General features: G+C 37.6%; 1 protein-coding gene across 6 annotated transcripts in view; it reads left to right on the top strand.

The window, feature by feature from the left end:
* Positions 1-20403, top strand: part of ZNF891 (zinc finger protein 891) — a 28935-nt gene that overhangs the window by 1679 nt on the left and 6853 nt on the right. Inside the window, exon 3 of one of the 6 annotated variants that reach the window (XR_016035324.1) lies at positions 20011-20122. The exons of 3 other annotated variants lie outside the window; for them this stretch is intronic. Coding sequence is in view for 1 of the 3 variants with exons in the window: in XM_055404586.2 (XP_055260561.1) it covers positions 6920-8557 (1638 nt within the window). In the remaining 2 variants the exon portion in view is untranslated. Of the gene's footprint in view, positions 1-6804; positions 14218-20010; positions 20148-20403 lie in introns of those variants that run through there. 2 more of the 6 variants (XR_008683038.2, XM_055404586.2) reach the window with 2 other exon arrangements.

The following is a 20403-nucleotide window of genomic DNA, read 5'->3' as shown; positions in this document are numbered from 1 at the left end:
AAAATGAGAGAGAGCAAATTAAAACAATGATTAGAATAACTAGTTGTAATCTTAACATACTAGGCCAAGTCATCTGGAGAGTCAGCTGGAGGAGCCAAATTATGGAAGGATCAGGTAGAGAAAAAAAGAGAAATGTTTTATCTTTGTTTACAAAAGTATTCTTAGAATGACATGGTCAAAGGTCTGATTACAAGGCAATTGACAAGAAACTTGCATAGTTCTGTGACATAAAACATTTTAATAACTAGAATTATGACTGGTAACATTATACCTGGAGAAGGAAATGGAAACCCACTCCAGTGTTCTTGCCAGGGGAATCCCAGGGACGGGGGAGCCTGCTGGGCTGCCGTCTATGGGGTCGCACAGAGTCGGACACGACTGAAGTGACTTAGCAGCATCATTTAACTTAACTTAGCAAAACTCAAGTTACTAAAAATCAGGAGAAACTATTTTAGATACATAATTATTCCTAAAGAGCTCACTTGAAAACTCTTACCTCATTTACTTTTATTTTATAAGTTATGAAAATACCATCCTACCAAGTTAATTTTTTGCTGACAAATCTGCAACAGAAATAACATGAACATAGTGACCTTCAATAAACCTAGGTACAATAAAAATAAGACCTGTCTATACTGAATAAACCAGCAAGCTTAAGCTAGCTTTAATACCAGATGTTAATTAATATTGAGTATTTCCTCTAGATCATGTGAGCCTAGAATTCATTCTGACCAGTTTCTTTTATATTTTGAAATATTTAATTTGTAAGTGCTTACTTATAAGCCAATTAAATAGAACTCTTTATCAGTTTAATTTTGATAATATTTTCTGGAGGTAGAGATATCTATATGTATAATGTGTACATACACATATAAACAGACAAAACTAGAGATCTCATAGCATCACTTTAAAAACTTAGTTCTGAATCAGGGATTACAATATAAATTTAGTTTACAATTAACAGTAGGTATAAATTAAATTTGCTTGCTTAGATGATTAAGGCTTTATTATTTGTGGAAAAATTTTTTAAGATTTCTGTTTGTCCTTAATAAACCTTTAAGGAGGCTATGAATCAGATTTGGGGTGAGATGATTTCCAAATAAACTGAAAATTAAGAGTTCTGTGTACTATTCATAGAACTTTAGGGTTCACTGTCTTCAAAGGCTTGAGTAAGGCATTCAACAAAGGCCCTTTGAGTGCACAGATTAGACCCAGAACAAAATCTGTGTTATTAATTTTGTTAGACCCTGAATATTGGTCCCAGTTTTTACTTTATATTGTATGACTCTGTTGGTTTCCTTTCAGTTCAGTTCAGTTGCTCAGTCATGTCCGACTCTTTGCGACCCCATGAATCACAGCACGCCAGGCCTCCCTGTCCATCACCAACTCCCGGAGTTCACTCAAACTCATGTCCGTCCATCAAGTCGGTGATGCCATCCAGCCATCTCATTCTCTGTCGTCCCCGTCTCTTCCCGCCCCCAATCCCTCCCATCATCAGTCTTTTCCAGTGAGTCAACTCGTCGCATGAGGTGGCCAAAGTATTGGAGTTTCAGTTTTAGCATCAGTCCTTCCAATGAACACCTTTGGTTTCCTTTAGTAAGTTTAATTAATATTTCTTGAGGGTCATATCTGCATGCTATCTTATAATAACAATATCAAGCAGGGGACATAGTACCCATTGTTCCCCAACAGTAGAGGAAGCCTATCAACAAGTCTTGGTCTTACAAGGAGTCATAGAAGCTTTGCCTTCTTTTATCCCCTGACCTTTTATCTATTTTGTGTAAAATGCTCTGGGGTCCCTAGTAAAGGGTTGAACCAAGGGACTCAGGCCTTTTTTTGTTAATCTTTTAACTTGATTAATTGGCCTGTTGCCTCAAGTAATTGTTGGTCAGCTATCTCACTGTAATTTTTTCCAGCCCTTTATGTGTTTGTGTGTGTGTATGTGTGTGTTTGTGTTTGGTTTGGTCTCGGTGGCCTTGGGCTGCAACTACTTCAGTTCCTGGACAGGGATTGAGGTTGAGTTGTGGCACTGAGAGCACTGAATCCTAGGGATTAGACCAGTGGTCAGTGGCAAGGCCCTGGCGCTTCAACTGTGCAGAAAATAAATCCCACAAAGATGGAAAGTAGTGAAACAAGTGAAGTGTTTATTAGGAGGAAAAAAGAATACATTACTTGTGTATAGACACATGGGTGGGCTCAGAGAGTTGCACCCTTGGGGTAGTTTAAATCACTTATACGGGGCATTTCTTCTGGTTTTCCTTTGGTCAGTCCTTTTTGATTTGCCTGATTTGGAGTACATATTTGGTATGTCTCAGGATCCTCCCACACATCTCTTAGCCAAGATAGGTGCTACAGCAGAGGCCTATGGGTAGCTAGCATCATTTGCTATGGGATGGCACCCCCTCGTTTTTGTCCCCTAAGGAACTTTTCTGTGTTTGTGTAGTTGGGGAATCCTCCTGACTTTAAGAATGAAAAATAAGTGGTCATTTATGTTTTGTCTGGCCAAGGCCCAGCCTCCTCAGTTGTCCTGCTGTTTTCATCTTGGAGTGTGGATCCACAGAGAATGAAACTCCAATTGTTTGCCCTGAGGGCCATCTGTCTCCTGCTTCAGGGTAAATAAGGTGGACTTGTTTGGGACCCTTTAATGTTGGGGACCAATAGGGGTCCCTTTGGCCCATCCAACCTGAGGTAGTATTGCATCAAAACTTTTTGTTTTAATTCCCTTAATGTCTGTTTTATTTACCCCATTTCTTAATAACCATCGAGAGATTTGATTTATCTTTTTGGGGATGAGTCACTTTAAAATTTCCACCTCGTTAGGAAAAAAGTTTGTAGACTTTCCCTTCAGTTTTTTAAAATTTTCTGTTAACTTACCTAATTAACATTAATTTGTTTTTAATAGCATCTGTAAGATGCATTGAGGGGAAGCAGAGGCCACAAATAAGACTTCGCAAGTTGGTTTTTTGTTTGTTTTAAATTAAAGGAGTTCTTAGGTTAATCATTTTATATGTGTGTGTGTGTGTATAAATAATTTTATAATTTTCCCATCATTTAATGTGGTTTATTTCCCCCCCCCCATAAGTACCAAGAAAACAACTGTTTATAATGAAAGCTGTCTAAAAATTTACCAGTTTAGAAGTTTCTTCCATTTGATGGCTTCATCATCTGGCCATTAATGAAATATATGATAGTAGTGACCCAAACTAATAAGATGCAAGAGGCTTCCCTACAAGACAGTGTAAAGGATGCCACCTAAGCAAGACCCAGAAGGTTTACTCCCAAAAAGAGTTTAAGAAAGTGAAGGTCTTCATTGTACAGACTGACACAATGAAGGTTAAGCTGGCAAAAAGCCCCTAACAGTTGGTACAGTCAGACGAAAGACTGATCAGAACCCCAGTCTATTTGTCGCCAAATGAACATGATATGTGTGCCTTTTGGATGGCAGAGACCAAGATCTCAAGTCACGCACACATATACCACACAGAAAGAACAGGTAGAACATTTAGTCTCAAAGACACAGGAAAGAGTAATGCGGGTTCACCCTGGAAGGGCTTTTATCTTTAAGGTCAGAATTCTGAAAAGATGTTTTATCAAGCTAACTTTCTCTAACTTGACTGTGTATGCAGAAAAAGGGCCCCATCGTAATCATTTTCAGGGTGAGATTTGCTTTAATCCCCAATTAAGTAGGTTCTTGCAAATATGAGCTCTGTATGTATATAAATCTGGCTAGGGTGTTAGTTGGAGGTTGGCTTTCTGATTCCCCTAGCTTATCTGAGAGAATCTATTTCCTATTTTAAAGTTGAATTTGTTGAGGATAAAATTTACCAGTGAAATTGTGTGGTGGACCAGCGTGCTGCTTTTGAGCTTAATTCCTCTAGGTTTTTACTGCAGAGTCTTCTCTGCTCCTCTAATCTGTCTGAGTTATCCCTCTGGTAGTAGAAGATCATCATGGTGCTTTGATCACAGAGTAGCTAGTTCTTATTTCTGTCCCCAGGAGAGCAAGTTTTTAAAGTTAAATTGAATGGATTTCCCTATAGGGACAGCTGGACACTGTGAAGATTTGCCTTTACCACTCCTGCAAGTTTCTCGGTTGCCTGAGAAAGCCATTGCTGGCCATATATCCCTTCCTCAGAGCTGAAAGCTATCATAATGTTTCACTTTTATTCTGACAAATTCTTGCTAAGGTAACCTTTAACCTCCTACCTAACCATTCAGCCCAGATTGCTAGTGTCTTTCTTAGTTTTTTTAGTGTCTTTCAGTTGAACAAATCTTGCTGTCTTTCATCCTGGGTCCCCAAGGATCTTACAACTGTGTATGTGAGGTGGGGTGGTGGCAGTGGTAACTTTTTCATAGTGTCTGTCAACCAAGCGCCCCTAGTATCTTTCACCTGGTGAGCCAAGTACCTGTTATACACCCCCAAATAAAATGCAGGATCATCAACAAGTAGTTGGGAGAACCAGGAGAGGTTCACCCATATTTATTTGAACTCTTTGAGGAGGCAGATGGGCACAGGAGGCCTGTACTAAGACTCTGGCTCATTGTAGAGTTCATGTGAAGGAGTGAAGTCAACTCTGGGTCCCTTAGTTGGTTGCCAGAACTGTTAACTGAAAAAAAATACACAACCTGAAAGTTGAGAATTATGTTTTATTCTGTGAGTTTTCTTAATAGCTTTGAGAGATTGCTCCAAAGATAAGGGAGGAGGCGGGATGTATAGGAGATTTTATAAGAAAGACCTGGTAGTCAAAACATTAAAAAAATACTGTTAATTAAAGAAAACTAGATATCTCAGGTTAATGAATTTAGCACTTTTTGTGTATGGGAAGATGCAAGAGTCCAGGTTTATTGTAGTCATTCCTTTGCTATGCACCATAACTACCTAGGGTCAGTATCCTGCATTTCTCCATGCTGAATCCCCTCAATATACATAGTCTAGGGTGGCTGTAGTGGCTGATGGCTTGAAGGCCACAGCATCCTTTGTTGTGACATCCTTTGTTCGCACACCTTAAGCTGTTACTGAGCTGTATCACAGTAATGAGATATCGTTTCTCTGTGGCAAACTTTAAATGAAAGAACTTAGGATTGTATGAACATTATTTCAACCATGAGTCAAAGAAACGAGTTGGGAAGGGGGTTCAGCATTTATGAGGTAACAGAAAATTTTGAAGACTGCCTGGTGTGTTTGACATTAAGGAATTATTACTAGTTTTGTAGGTGTGATAATAATATCTTGGTTATGAGTTTTTCGTTTCAGAGATAAATTCTGAAATATTTATGAGTAATACAGCATTCCCAGATCTTCTTCAAAACAAGAGTGATGGATACAAGAGTGTTCATTTTACCCTGACATTATAATAACAATAATAGTCTTTTTGCTTTTCAACCATTCTTGCATTCCTGGTTAAACCCTGCTTGAATGTGACATTATATTACTACTTTAATACACTGCCATATTCAATTTACTAATATTTTACTTAGAACTTTTTCAGTGTTCGTAATTAAGATTGCACTTTAATCTTTCTTTGTACTATCCTTGCAAGATTTTACTAGTCTCATGAGTAATTCGAGAAGCACAGATTTTTTTCTTCTATTTGGTAAAATGATTTTTCCCTTGAAAGTTTTGGGATAGATATTGGACTTCTGACTCAATTTTAAATGGTAGTGATTAATTTCAGTTTGTAGTTCTTAATTGAGTCAGTTCTGGGCATGTGTGATGGGGAGTGTTCTGGATACTCAGGACACTGAGTATTTGTTCCTGTAAGGAACAAATCAGATGTATATTTCCATATGATTTATGTTAAAACAACAGTCTTATGTACACTTCTGGATTAGGTGCATAAAATCTACCTGTTGAAGATCTTTGTCTAAATAAAAATGTGAGTTCTCTAATTTTGTCCATTAAACCTGAACTCTATTAGAGTATAATACTAAGATAGAAGTTTTATATTTGAAAGTTATCAACTAACCTTAAAAAAGTGAGATTTGTAAAAATATTAGCATAATATATTATTGCATGATTTGTTGTGATTCTTAAAATTTCCAAGAATTCCTCATTTGTATTCACAGTATGTATCAGTTGTTTCAATATTTATATTATAAAAATTATTCAGGAAGTATTATACTATCTGAAATTTAAAGGCCTCAGTCTCAAAGATTAGAACATAGCTCATGCCTTTTTGTTAATCCCATTCAAGTTTTAGATAGAATGAATTATCATAAGGAAATATGGAATTTGGGGATGGAGATTAAATTGAAGGTAATCAAATGAACATTTGTTTCAAAGTCACATTTACCTTTAATAGCTCCAATAAAATTCCTAAGTAGGGTAGCAGCCAAATCATTAGTCCTATTAATTATATGTGAGGTTGTTTAGGTAAATACCTAGTTACATATACAATAAATAAATTTACCTAAAACAGTTGTGATTAGCAGGAAAATTAATTTTTATTTTAAAAAGTGAACTGAAAAAGTAGTAAAGTATGCAGGAAATTCAAGAAATTGTGCCTTTTTAAACTGATTCTCTTTGACTTCAATTTTCTAAAATAAAGCTTGTTCTTCTATCCAGAGCTGAGTAGTAGTCTACAGGAGAAGCCAGTATAAATAACCAAGGCAGCAGTTCTAGAAGGGGGCCAAAGATGACTATATTGCATATCAATACAAATCCCAATAAATGTTTTAAACTGATGAGACCTTGCTGGAAGGTACAGGGGAAGGTCTACAATTTTTTTTTTTTTTTTATACCTTGCCTCCCATGGAACCCTGCTTTTACCTTTCTTCTTTTACCTGAACCTGCCTCTTTGGCTACAGGGAGGACACCCAGTGAAATGCATTCCTGACCTGATTGGACAAAAGAAACAAGAAAAGACGTATATAGATCTCTCAGCCCTGCTGTGCAGGTGGATGTCACATTCAAACGCTCAAGATGGCAGCCACTGACCTATCCTCAATATGGGCTCTTCCTGGGCAGGACTCTGCCTGTTTCTATATGAGAAATACCAAGGGGGAAAAGATAGTGCCAGGATTCCCAGCAACTTGGTTACAGGGACCAATGTCTTTTAAAGATGTGGCTGTGGAGTTCACCCAGGAGGAGTGGATGATGCTGGACTCTGCTCAGCGAAGTATGTACAGAGATGTGATGTTAGAAAACTATATAAATCTCACCTTAGTGGAATATCAATTATGCAAGCCTGTAATCTCCCTGTTGGGTCAAGAAGACATAAGAACTGTGAAAAGCAGAATTCCCCAAGGCACCTGTCCAGACTGGGAAATTCAATTCAAAACCAAAGAGTCAACTTCTAATCAGAATATTTTGGGTGAAAAATCATCTGGTGGCATGAAAATAATAAGATTCACAATGGATGATTGGTCTTCTACATTAAAAGAAGACTGGGAATCTGGCAGGATCAGAAAACAGCACAAGATCCCAGAGGGAATTTTGAGGCAAGTGACATTTACTCAAAAGAAGACAGCATCTCAGGAAAGATTGTTTGACTATCATGAATTAGAGGAAAACTCTAAACTTAGATCAACACTTGTTTTTTCAAGGAGAGTTTCCACCAGTAAACATTGCCATAAATGTTACTTAACTAGTGAGTGTTTGAAGCATAATCCAATCCTAAACAATTTTGACAATATCTCTGTAAGTGAGAGGGTCTGTGAAAGTCATGAATATGACAGAACTCTGTGGCATCTTGAAAGAACTCAAATAGCACAGAGAGTGTACACATATTGCAAATGTGGTATACACTTCAAACATAATAATATGCTTCCTATATGCAGCAATTTTCACATGGTGGAGAATTCCTGTGAATGTAATAAAAACAAAATCTTTTGTCATCATTCATCCCTTGAGCAACAGGAGCAAACTCCTACTGAAGAGAAACATGAATGTAATCAGTGTGGAAAAACTTTCAAAAGGATTTCTAATCTTGTTTTGCACAAGAGAAGTCACATGAGTGAGAAACAATATGAATGTAAAGAATGTGGGAAAGTCTTCAGTGATTCCTCCACCCTAAGGAGACATGTAAGAACTCACACTGGTGAGAAACCTTATGAATGTAATCAGTGTGGAAAAGCTTTCAGTCAAAAAACATCTCTTAAGGTTCATTTGAGAACTCACACTGGAGAGAAACCTTATGAGTGTAATCATTGTGGAAAATCCTTTGGCACAAGTTCTTACCTTATAGTGCACAAGAGAATACACAGTGGGGAGAAACGCTATGAATGTGATGACTGTGGGAAAGCTTTCAACACAAGCTCTCACCTTAAAGTTCACAAGAAAATACACACTGGAGAGAATCTTTATGAATGCACTGACTGTGGAAAGGTTTTTAGTGGTCTCTCATCTCTTAGAATGCATGTGAGAACTCATACAGGGGAGAAACCTTATGAATGTAAGGAATGTAGGAAAACCTTCAGTGTTTCCTCTTCTCTTAGAAGACATGTGAGAACTCACACCGGAGAGAAACCCTATGAATGTATTCAATGTGGAAAAACCTTCAGTCAGAGTTCTTCACTTATTTTACATAAGAGAATTCATACTGGAAGAGAAACCCTGTAACAGTTAAGAATGTGAGGTTGCCTTTTTCATTGTCTTAAGGTGGATTTCAAGGTCATTGTTTCAGTGTTTGTTCTCTAAGCATTTGAGGCTATCAATAGTCCCTATAAACACACCGTTAGCTATATAACACATTTTGGTCTATGATAATTTGTTTTGTTTTAAATCTAAGTGTTGTCTAATATTCACTATGACATTAAGTCTTTTTTGATCCATAACTGTTTAAAATTATGTATTTTTAATATGTTTGCAATTACCTTATTGATTTTTAAGTTAATTGTATTAAGTTCAAAGTATCTGAACTATATGATACTACTTTACTCGCATTTTTTTGAGAGTTGCTTTCTGGCCTTGTGTGACAGATTTTGCTAGTAGCCAAATGAATATTCAGTTCATTCCTCCCTACTGGCAATCCTATTTTAGCTTATATCAACATGTCTAGTTATAGAACTTTTTTCAGCAGCTTTGCTGCCATGTGGAGCCATTCCCCTCATTCCTGATGAATCAAATATAGACAGTATTACTGGGGACAGATTTATCTAGTGTTTTCTCTTTGCCTTTTGCACTTTATCATTCTATCTTCCCTAGTCTTCTCCTTTTGGATTTTTCACTCATAAAGCTGAATCAGCCATCTTGTATCCAGGAGGATGACAAGCATGACCTAAATAAGGATATCAGAGAGATCCTGGTTTCACAAAGATATCTTCAAATAGTTGTACCAGCACTACACTGCTTATATTTGGACATATTTTTATATGAGAAAAATAAACTTATTGAAATAGAGTTAATATAGTAATATTGTTTTTAAAAAAGACAAAGGTCACAAGGTTTGTAGAGTTAAATATTTTATGCTGACTGTACAAATTTGGATAAGAACCTAGAAAAAGGAGGAATGGAAGTGATATGTTGATAGAACTTTTGGGCTTAGTGTAGAGTGGATGGAGCTGAGGTCATTGAAAGCAGGTGTCAGAGAAGCAGGAAGGAAATCCCAACATTTCAGCATGAGAAAACCAGTGAGTCTTCAAGTAAAGGGGAAGTTACCAACTTTAAATGCTGAATGAATCCTTGGGATTTGCTACTTGGTCTTACAGATACTGACCAGAGTAGCTTTAATTTATTAAGAAACAAAATACAAAAAGAGGAACTTATGATGGAAGAAAAAAGTAGTAGTCACAATTTTAGTCTTGCTTACATTATATGAGACATTAGATGAGCAGGCTTATATGTTGTTCTGGACCTGAGGGGATGTCTAGGATGGAGATATAATTTTAGCAACATCAGGAGATAGACTGGGTAATGGGTTTTGTGGAGGTTACTAAAATTGCTCAGGGAAAATGGATAGCGTGAAAAGAGAATGTCTACCACTGACCATGGAGACCTATATCTAAAGTAAGTAAAACTAGAATTTTACTAAACCAGGACAAATTAGTGTTTGAAGAAGGAAGGTAAAATTGGTTGTTTAAATGTTACTATGAGGTTAAGTAGATGAATTCTTAAAAAAAAATGTAGCAACATGAAGATTATTGTTGACCTTAGGTGTAAATACTGAATGGTATGTTGAGGATGGGTGGTAGATTGGGATGAGTTTAATGATAAAAGATGAGGAAGTAAAGACTAAACATGGACAAATTTGGATAGTAGAAGAAAGATAGGGAAGTTGCTGAAAAGAGATTTGGTCAAGGTGTTAGAGCCAAATGTTCCAGGAAGCAAACTCAATCAGAAGGACAGCATGGCTAGTAGAGTGCAGTTTATTTATTTTTTTAAACTTTATTAATTTTGGCTGCCCCAGCTCTTATTTGCAGCACTCAGGATCTTTTAATTGTGGCATGTGGGATCTTTAGTTACAGCATGAGAACTCTTAGTTGCAGAATGTGGAGTTTAGTTCCTTGACCAGAGATAGAACCCAGACCCCCTGCATTGGGAGCTTGGGGGCTTAGCCACTGGGCCACCAGGGAAGTCTCCTGAAGTGCAGTTTATTACACCAGCGGGTCCAAGACAGAGTTTCCTCATTAGCCAAGGACTCCAACCGATTTTTGTGACAACCTTTTATACCCAAAGTGTACATGTCCAAGCTCACATACCCGAATCCTCGTCCCCAGAGTCCACTCTAGACAATGTTAGTAAGAGATACAATCAGATTAAGGCCATAAATTTACATTCTAAAGCTATCTGGACATACGGTTTAGTCTACATCAATAACTATTATTAAGATTACATGGGGGACATTGCATTCCTTCTGGCTCTGGGAGGTCTAAGTATGGGGTCTGCCTGGCCTGGTTTTTATCCACCAGGGAGGCCTGCTCGGCTCTTGGCGTTTTATCTCTATGGCTTCCCAGGTTTGCATTCCAAAGTTCACTGAGAGTGTAAGATGGAGTTCCTTTTCTTTTAAAAATGGAGTCAATCCAGTCAGGGCAACCAGCTCCTTTCCTTCTTCAAATGGAAAATATTTTTTAAATAATGAAAAACTAGGACATGTTTAATTCCTAATGTGATGTATCCAGTATGGAGGGATTAAATGAGCCAGCATAAGAAGAGGGACTGTCAGTACCATTAAGTTCTGAGAAGGGGAAAGAGGAATCTGTGAGCACATGTAGAAGGATTGATGTTTTCTACCAGAAGGGATACTTCTACCATTCTCTCAAAAGGAAAGATTTTAATTACCTCTTGATTTACTTATATCTAAAAGCTGTCTTAAGAGTATCTGAGCTGTACAATACAGCTTGTTTGGTTTCTTAAGAACTACTTTCTGGCCCAGTGTGGCAGATAACCACTAATTGCTATGTTTCCTCCTTCTCCTTTACTAACAGTATCCCAGTTTTGCTTAGACAACATGTCTCCAGTTACAAAATTCCTTATCCCAGGCAGGCTGCATGGCCAAGATGAGTCATTCCCCCTGTTCTTGGCCAACAGAAAGAATATAGAAATGAGACTATAGATTTCATGCCAAGATAATCTGCCAAGAGTAAAATGAATGAAAGACTGGTCAGAGGCTTTAGAGAAGAAGACTATGTATGTGAAAGTGACCCCCCCTCCCCCCTCCCACGCACCCCCCCACCGCCCCCACTCCACTTACCAGTAGGCCTCCCCTGGAGAAGACGGTAAAACAAATAGGAAAGTCTAAGTGAATGATGAGAGTCCAGTTGAGTAGAAGATTCCAACAAAGAAGAGAGAAAGTTGTAACTAGCTGGTATGAGTCTCAAAGAGTTTTTTCATTTTGGTCGTTTTTGTTTTGTTTTTTACAAGAGGTAGCAAGTCATTAGAAGCAGCCTATAGGTACGGAGTGCATGGGAATAAATAGCCCTTTGGTGTGATTGTTGTTGAGTAGGTTTTTTCCAAGCTTCCCTGGTGGCTCATTGATAAAGAACCCGCCTGCTAATGCCAGTGCTGGAGATGTAAGAGATGTGGGTTTGATCCCTGGGTCAGGAAGATCCTCTGGAAGAGGGTATGGCAACCCACTCCAGTATTCTTGCCTAGAGAATATCCCATGGACAGAGGAGCCTGGTAGGCTGAAGTCCATGGGGTCGCTAAGGGTTGGACATGACTGAGCAACCTCACTTTCACTTTTCACTTTCGTGCATTGGAGAAGGAAATGGCAACCCAATCCAGTGTTCTTGTCTGAAGAATCCCAGGGATGGGGGAGCCTGGTGGGCTGCCGTCTATGGGGTCGCACAGAGTTGGACACGACTGAAGCGACTTAGCAGCAGCAGCAGCAGATTAAATCCCAGCAGGTTCTAAGATGATGGATATTCTAATAGGATTCGCACTTAGCTTGGAAATGTCAGGTTGGTTAATTTCTCTCCTTCGGTTCTTGTCTTATCATAACAAAGATTTGGAATGATGGACTAATTATAGCTCAGGCAGGATTTCTCGGCTCCTATCTCATCATAGCAAGGATTTGAGACAACAGACTGGTTACAGCTCAAGCAGACAGATCTTTTATTTAACAGACCGAGAATAGTATACTCCCTAGATGTGAGAACAGGCTAGCCCCAAAGGATTGGCCACAAACCCTCTTGGCTTCCCTTTTTACTCTCCCCATCTCCTCCTCTTGATTCTGCCCTGTGCAAAATAGGACTTATATCCGCCACCAGTCAGGAAAGGGAATGCAAATGGGCATACACTCAAGGCCAGTTGACAGTTGCAAGTTATATAACAGACTCTATTGTGCACGTCTTTCCCACAACTCAGTCTGCTATAATCAGATGTATATTTACGATAGTTATGAATCCTTAATGGGCTCCTAGCTGCCTAAGGTTACTTGACACAGCTGTGCCACATGTGCAGGAGTTGGAGAAGCCCCTGTGGTTAGTTTGTATCCACTATGTGCCTCTGGCACATGTCACTGTGGTTTATTTCTGTAGCATATCTGTGAGTTCTCCTTGCCATGCCTGGGGTAGGGTTTAGAAATCAGCTTGCATCCTTTTTGGCTGTGCCATTGCTCATGCTTAACTGCCTACGTAACCTTTCTAGGTGCTCCTGGAAAGGAGCACCTGCAGCCATGCTATGGCACCAAATATTCCTTTTGTTCATTAGGTGTTTGCAGCCCTCCAGGGTATAGCAGTAGCAGGCAGCAGTTAGAAAAGGATCCCAAATGCATGTGGTCCTTGCATGAGGATATCATCTTAAATGATGTTCAGCAAAGGAGTTGTGGTCTGCTTAAATGGGGGTTGGAATTTATGTACTAGTTTTGGTTCACCAGTAACTTGGTACACCAGCAGCTGTGGACTCAGGCCCAGTCTAACCCAGCATATTTCACCTTGGTTTTTTCTTTTTATAAAAATTGAGTCATAGCTTTTATTCTATATCTTTTTAAAAAGCATATCTTTGTGTCAGTGCATGCTGTTTCATTCTTTCATTCATTTCAAATAGCTTAGTATATGACTATGTGTATATACTATAATGTACATTTAATCCATTTTCTCTTCCAGATATTTTGTAATAACAACAAATACTGCATGAATAAGAATGTTAATATATTTTGCTTTCCTTTCATCTGTGCTCCACACACTGCTCCCAGGGTGATTAGTGTAAGGTACTAATCTGATTGTATTACTTTTCACTTTTAAATCCTCCACTGTCTTTTCCCTCCTTTTTAATGTTTTACAAGACCTTTTATGCTCAAACTTTTACCTGTCTTTTCAGGCCACATCCCTTGCTTCTCCATCTCTTCACTCTCTCTGGACCTTAACCTAGCCTGTTCATCCTTTAGGTACTGTATCCTATATCTGCTCTAACATACTTTTCATACTTTCACAGTATTTCCTAATTAATTATGTATCTTACCATCTAAACTTTAAGCTTTGGTAAGATAGGAACTCTAACTTGTTAATTGTTTTATTCCTAGTACTTGGCCCATAATAGGTACTCATTTAAATATTTTTATTTCCCCATCCCCCAAATTATGTGTCTTTTGTTTACTTAGTGTTTCAGTGGAGGATGAGCTTAAAATAAGAATTGGGTTTTAAGTCATTGTATAAGACAAAAATTGCGTGGAATCAAAATTTCTTTTCTCTTTAAGCATGAGAGTCTCAGTCAGCATAGCAAGATATTCCAACAATTGACAGGCATGCAGAAACTAAGACTGTTAAGAGAACTGTAGTTTAATTGTTCATGTTCCCTCCCCCTGCCTCCTCCATCCTCAAGTTCATATACTTTGGTCACTCTTCACAGAAAAGGAGTGAATTGACCCAAATACTTGTGACGGTGCTGTGTTCTTTAGGCTACTGATGAAAGCAAAAATTCATAAAACCTTTCTGGGGAACAGGTAAGCAGTATATGTGCAGAGTGAGAATATTCCTAGCCTTTAACCTAGCAATTTTTTCTTAGCTTTTATAGAAGAATCCTTCATTCAAACATGTATAAGTAACAACAGTCACCTGAGTTTCATACGGTAGTGAAAAACTAAAATTCCTAAATTCCCTCTAACAGCTAATTGCTTTTTTAAATTATTTATTTCCATAAAATGGAATATAATGTGGTCATTAAAATGTTCTGTGTTTATTGCCAACTGGGAATATACTGTATTTTGATTTTTAAATTGTTGCTATTGTTCAGTTGCTAAGTCATGTCCAATTCTTTGCAACTCCATGGACTGTAGGATGCCAGGTTCCTCTGTCCTCCACTCTCTTCCAGAGTTTCCTCAAATTTATTACCATTGTGTGAGTGCTGCTATCTATCATCTCATCCTCTGGTGCCCCCTTCTTCTTTTGCTTTCAGTCTTTCCCAGTATCAGCGGGCCAAAGTATTGGAGCTTCAGCTTCAGCATCAGTCCTTCCAATGAATATTCAGGGTTGATTTCCTTTAGGATTGACTGGTTTGTTCTCCTTGAAGTCCAAGGGACTCTCAAGAGTCTTCTCCAGTACCACAAAGCAGCAGTTCTTCGGTGCTCAACCTTCTTTATGGTCCAGCTCTCACATCCATACATGGCTACTGGAAAAACTGTAGCTTTGACTATACGGCAAAGTGATGTCTCTGCTCTTTAATACGCTGTCTAGGTTTTCCATAGCTTTTCTTTCAAGGAGCATTCAAGCATCTTTTAATTTCATGGCTGCAGTCACCATTCTCAATGATTTTGGAGCTGAAGAAAATAAAATGTCACTGTTTCCACTTTTTCTCATTCTGTTTGCCATGAATTGATGGGACTCGATGCCATGATCTTAGTTTTTTTAATGTTCAATTTCAAGCCAGCTTTTTCATTCTCTTCTTTCACCCTCCTTAATAGGGTGAAAAGTTTTCACTTCTCTGTCATGAGAGTGGTATCATCTGTGTATCTGAGGTTGTTGCTATTTCTGACAGTAATCTTGATTCCAGCTTGTGAGTCATCCAGCCTGGCATTTCGCATGATGTACTCCACATTTAAGTTGAGTATAAACATGTTTTTGTTAAAATATATATTGTAAATATATGTGTATATATGTGCATTGAACTATCCTAGAAGAATATATTCCAAAATATTATCAGTGGTTATTTCTGAGTCATAATTTTTTTGTTTTACTTCTTTGTTGTTAAAGTTTCTGGGTTACCTAGAAATGGAGCTAAGTTGTGTATTTTTTAAAATAGTAAACAATTCCATCATGAAGTACTTAGATAATTTTCAAAAGCATGATTTTAATATCTTCAAAGTTATAAATATATTTTCTCAGGCTATTGCTGAATATATAGATTCTAGCCATTTAAAATATCAGCTGATGTTTTTAAAACATATTTTAAGCCAACTTTTCTGTCTACAGTTTTTTAAAGGCACATTTTGAAAATGTTGCTAAAGGGCCTGGGCTCTTTTTAGACTTCATCTAAATTGACCTCTAGGCAAAATTCATAATATAAGGGAAACAAATGAGGTATTATAATAGGGAAACATATGTTAGATAAGGCAGTAAGGAAAGGCTTCCATGAGAAGGTGACATTCAAGCTGAAACCTGAAGGAAAGGAAAGGAGTCATCCATGGGGCATTGGAGAGGTGGAGGGACAGAATAGCTTTGTAAGTAGAATAGCAAGAACAGAAGTCCTCATTTGCTTATTTAAATAAATCATAGGTCAGTGGCTGGAACATGGACAGGCAAGGGGGTAAAGAGAAGAATATATGAGGCTGGGTTGGAATGTAGGCCACATACCAGCTCCAGCATGAGTGTATATTTTATTTGAAGAGCTATCAGAAGTTCTTTAGAAATCTTTCCTCAGAGGTTGAAATTATTGCTTTTTAAAAAATTACACTGGCTATTGTAAAATCCTAGGAAACTAGGAGTGTACTGTAGCAGTTCATGTGTGAAATTTGAATTACAGAAAATTGTCATTTACTTAGCATAAAGAGTTCTATTAAGACAGTAATTAACATATTTAACATCAGTAGGAAATCCAGACTAATAAATGTAATGACATAAACTGCCCTGTAATTTAAGAGAGGCATTGCAAACAGATAAAATTATATTTTTCACCAGTCAGCAAAATTTCACATTGAATCTGAAATTTCTATTTTCTTATCAATTTCCATTTTTATACATAATGTTTTCCTCTGTGATATTGAGAGTATTAGTGATAAACAATGTAATTCATTTCTTAAAATAGTTTTAAAAGTATAACAAATTTGTTTACCTTTTTGTTTACTACCTTTCCTCTCTCCTACCCTTTAAAGGTAGACTTTTTGAAAGTGTTACTGAAGACTTCCTCTCTTTCTCCCAAGTCATTAACACCCAATCTCCAAGGTCTGCTGCCTTTTTGCTTTGAAATTTCTTTGAAAGATTTAACAAGTTTCCGGTTCTGAGACGTACTGTATAATGTTCAATAGAAAATTCTTTGAAGTCATTTCTCAGTAACAAAACTTGACCCAGCCTTAACTCTGTGTGGGTATCTTAAGTCCCCTGAAGCATTGGTTGCTGCTTTCTAAGACAATATGGAATTCTGGTAGTAACTTCTTGTTTTAAAGTTGAAGCTTAATAATCTTTTGGGAGACTTATAAAAACTTTTTTTACTGAAACAGAGAAATGTGTATAGTTTAATAAATTTTCTCAGATAGAATATACTTATTAATTGGCCCCTGGATCAAGAGAGAGCTGAACAAGTACTTTTACCGCTTTCCCAATGCTGGCTAGAATCTTACACTCCATCCATTCCCTCTTACCATGTGTTAATTATCATGCTTCTCTAGTTTCATGTATATTTTAAACTACAAACTACTGTGTCAAATTCATTTATATTTCTTGCATATTCATCTTTTAAAACAGCCATTTAAAATATTATCCATTCTTAGCTCACAGGCCTTGATTTGGCCCATAGGCCTTAGTTTCCCAATACTTCTGTACTGCAAGTTTCCACCTAGGATCAGTTCATACTGCCTGAAGAGCTCACTGTATTATTTCTTTTAGTCATAGCTGTGCTACCCAAATTCCCTCCGTTTTTGTTTATCTGAATATCCGTATTTCAACTTTGAAGGATTTTTTTGGTTGGTATAGAAATCTAGATTGGTATCAGTATCAGTTCAGTAACTCAGCTGTGTCTAACTCTTTGTGACCCCATGGACTGCAGCATGCCAGGCTTCCCTGTCCATCACCAACTCCTGGAGCTTATTCAAACTCATGTCCATAGAGTTGGTGATGCCATCCAACCGTCTCATCCTCTGTCATCCCTTCTCCTCCCGCCCTCAATCTTTCCCAGCAACAGGGTCTTTTCCAGTGAGTCAGTTCTTCCCATCAGGTGGCCAAGGTATTCGAGCTTCAGCATCAGCATCCTTCCAATGAATATTCAGAACTGACTTCCCTTAGGACTGACTGGTTGGATCTCCTTGCAGTCCAAGGGACTCTCAAGAGTCTTCTCCAACACCACAGTTCAAAAGCATCTTCTTTGGCACTCAGCTTTCTTTATAGTACAACTCTCACATCCATACACGACTACTAGAAAAACCATAGCTTTGACTAGACGGACCTTTGTTGGCAAAGTGATGACCCTGCTTTTTAATATGCTGTCTAGGTTGGTCATAACTTTCTTCCAAAGAGCACACATCTTTTAATTTCATGGCTGCAGTCACCATCTACAGTGATTTTGGAGCCCCCCCAAATAAAGTCTCTTACTGTTTCCACTGTTACCCTATCTATTTGCCATGAAGCAATGGGACTGGATGCCATGATCTTAGTTTTCTGAATGTTGAGTTTTAAGCCTACTTTTTCAGTCTCGTTCACTTTCATCAAGAGGCTCTTTAGTTCTTCTTTGCTTTTTGCCATAAGGGTGGTATCATCTGTGTATCTGAGGTTATTGATATTTCTCCCGGCAATTTTGATTCCAGCTTGTGCTTCATCCAGCCTGGCATTTCGCATGAGGTACTTTGCATATAAGTTAAATAAGCAGGGTGACAATATACAGCCTTGACATATTCCTTTCTGTTGTTCCATTTACAGTTCTGACTGTTGCTTCTTGACCTGCATATAGATTTGTCAGGAGGCAGGTCAGGTGGTCTGGTATTCCCATCTCTTGAATTTTCCACAGTTTGTTGTGATCCACAGTCAAAGGCTTTGGTGTAGTCAATAAAGCAGATGTTTTTCTGGAACTCTCTTGCTTTTTCTATGATCCAATGGATGTTGGCAATTTGATCTCTGGTTTTTTCCCTTGTAAGCCCTTTAAAGGCATTGTTTCATTATCATCTGACTTCCATCATTTCATTTGAGGAAGAAGTTTTCAGTCTTATTGTTGCTCCTTTGAAGGTAATCTCTCCTACCCCATACCAGCTTTCGATAACCAGGTTTTACTTTTTATTACAATGTGCATAGTTGCCTGCTTGGAATTTGCTCAGCTTCTTGAATCTGTAGATTATCTTGCATCATTTCCTAAGATTCTTGAGTGAATTCAACTATTTCTTCTGTCATTCTCTCTTCTTAAAAGACTGTAACTACACATATGTTAGAACTTTTGAGTTTGTCCTAAATGTCTGTGCCTTACACTCATCTTTTTTCCCTTCTCTCTCTCTCCTCTCTGTTTTAGTATGGATAATTGGATAATCATGACAACAGAGTAATAAAAATATTGTAACTCTTTCAGAGCTACAGTGGTTTTCTTACTACGTTTCACATCTTTTGAGTATGCAAACCTAAGATACTTGTGTATCTGAAATACAAACTCCTTATACTACATAGATTAAAATGTTCATATTGGATATTTACCCTTTCACATGTATTGAGATGGTCACACTATGTCACTATTGTTTCTTTGTCAGACAAATTGGAACGGAAATAATATATGAATAATTTAAAGTACATCATATACTTTATTTCTGCCATTTTCTTTTTTATCTTAATGTGTTTGGCTGGCCATTGTTACTGAATTTCATCTTGAAAAACAAGAAGCTTTTCTTTTAGTCTTCTGCTCCCTCTGCAATAGCTTATTTAAAAAAAAAAAGATTGTTATGTTAACCATGGAAAGATATAACACAGATTTCTGTACTAAAATTGAGTGAAAGCAACATTGCCAGCACTGCATTGCTATGACAAAGCATCCTGTATAAATGAAAATATTCAAACTTTTACTTTCTCTTTTCAGTGTTTTGACATATCTTTTATTGTATGATTTAGGAATTAACTGTATTTTAATGTATTTGGTGCATTATCTGTACTTTAATTAAATGAAAAACAATAGCATAGTTCTTATTTTCTGAAGTATTTTACCACAAATGAACAAGAGGAACTTTGGGTGAGTTATGTAGTTCAGAATGATGCTGCATGAAGTAAATTTTAGGGGAAAGTTCTTATTTTTTATAAAACTATTCAAACAACGTATCTGGTGAACTGACTTTGTAGTGGCTTGCAAAGACACTTTCTTCCTGAGTGCCCCTCACTCACCTGAGCATAGGCCTGTTCCCATTTTTTCCATCACTCTTCATTCTCCCTTGCTCCAATAAGGAGATCACATTTGGTTTAGAAATACAAAGTCCTGCTTATAAGGAGAAAACATAATTCGATATATTATGGTTTTCCTAGATCCTATGGAAGAGAAGCTGTTAGTAGAAGAACCAAAGCAGAATGCATGCCACTTCCAACTTGTACCGGTTTAAAACATTACTTCAAGAACATGGACTACAAAATCAGCCAGGCAACTTGGAGCTTACATCCTGATATTTCCTATGGAGAAGGCAGATTCCTAAATTCAGATTGTGAATTTGGAGGACTAGTACCCACCTTAGACCAGATTCCCATAGTTCTCCATCATTAGATTCCCATACAAAAATCTGGGGTGGGGTTTAATCAGCCTCATTCCTCCTGGGAGAAGTTTATGGTCTTACCTCTGAATGTAACAAATATATTTGAGATGACAAATATATTCTTGTTCATCAAAGACTGCCACAGGGTGCAAGGGAAATTAATCATATTGGC

The sequence above is a fragment of the Moschus berezovskii genome, chromosome 19 (assembly GCF_049115385.1).
Source record: "Moschus berezovskii isolate FMDL1 chromosome 19, NW_MosBer_1.0, whole genome shotgun sequence".
Classification (NCBI taxonomy): Eukaryota; Metazoa; Chordata; class Mammalia; order Artiodactyla; family Moschidae; genus Moschus; species Moschus berezovskii.
Note: the sequence above shows the minus strand (reverse complement) of the source record. Positions and strands in the feature narration are given on the sequence as shown.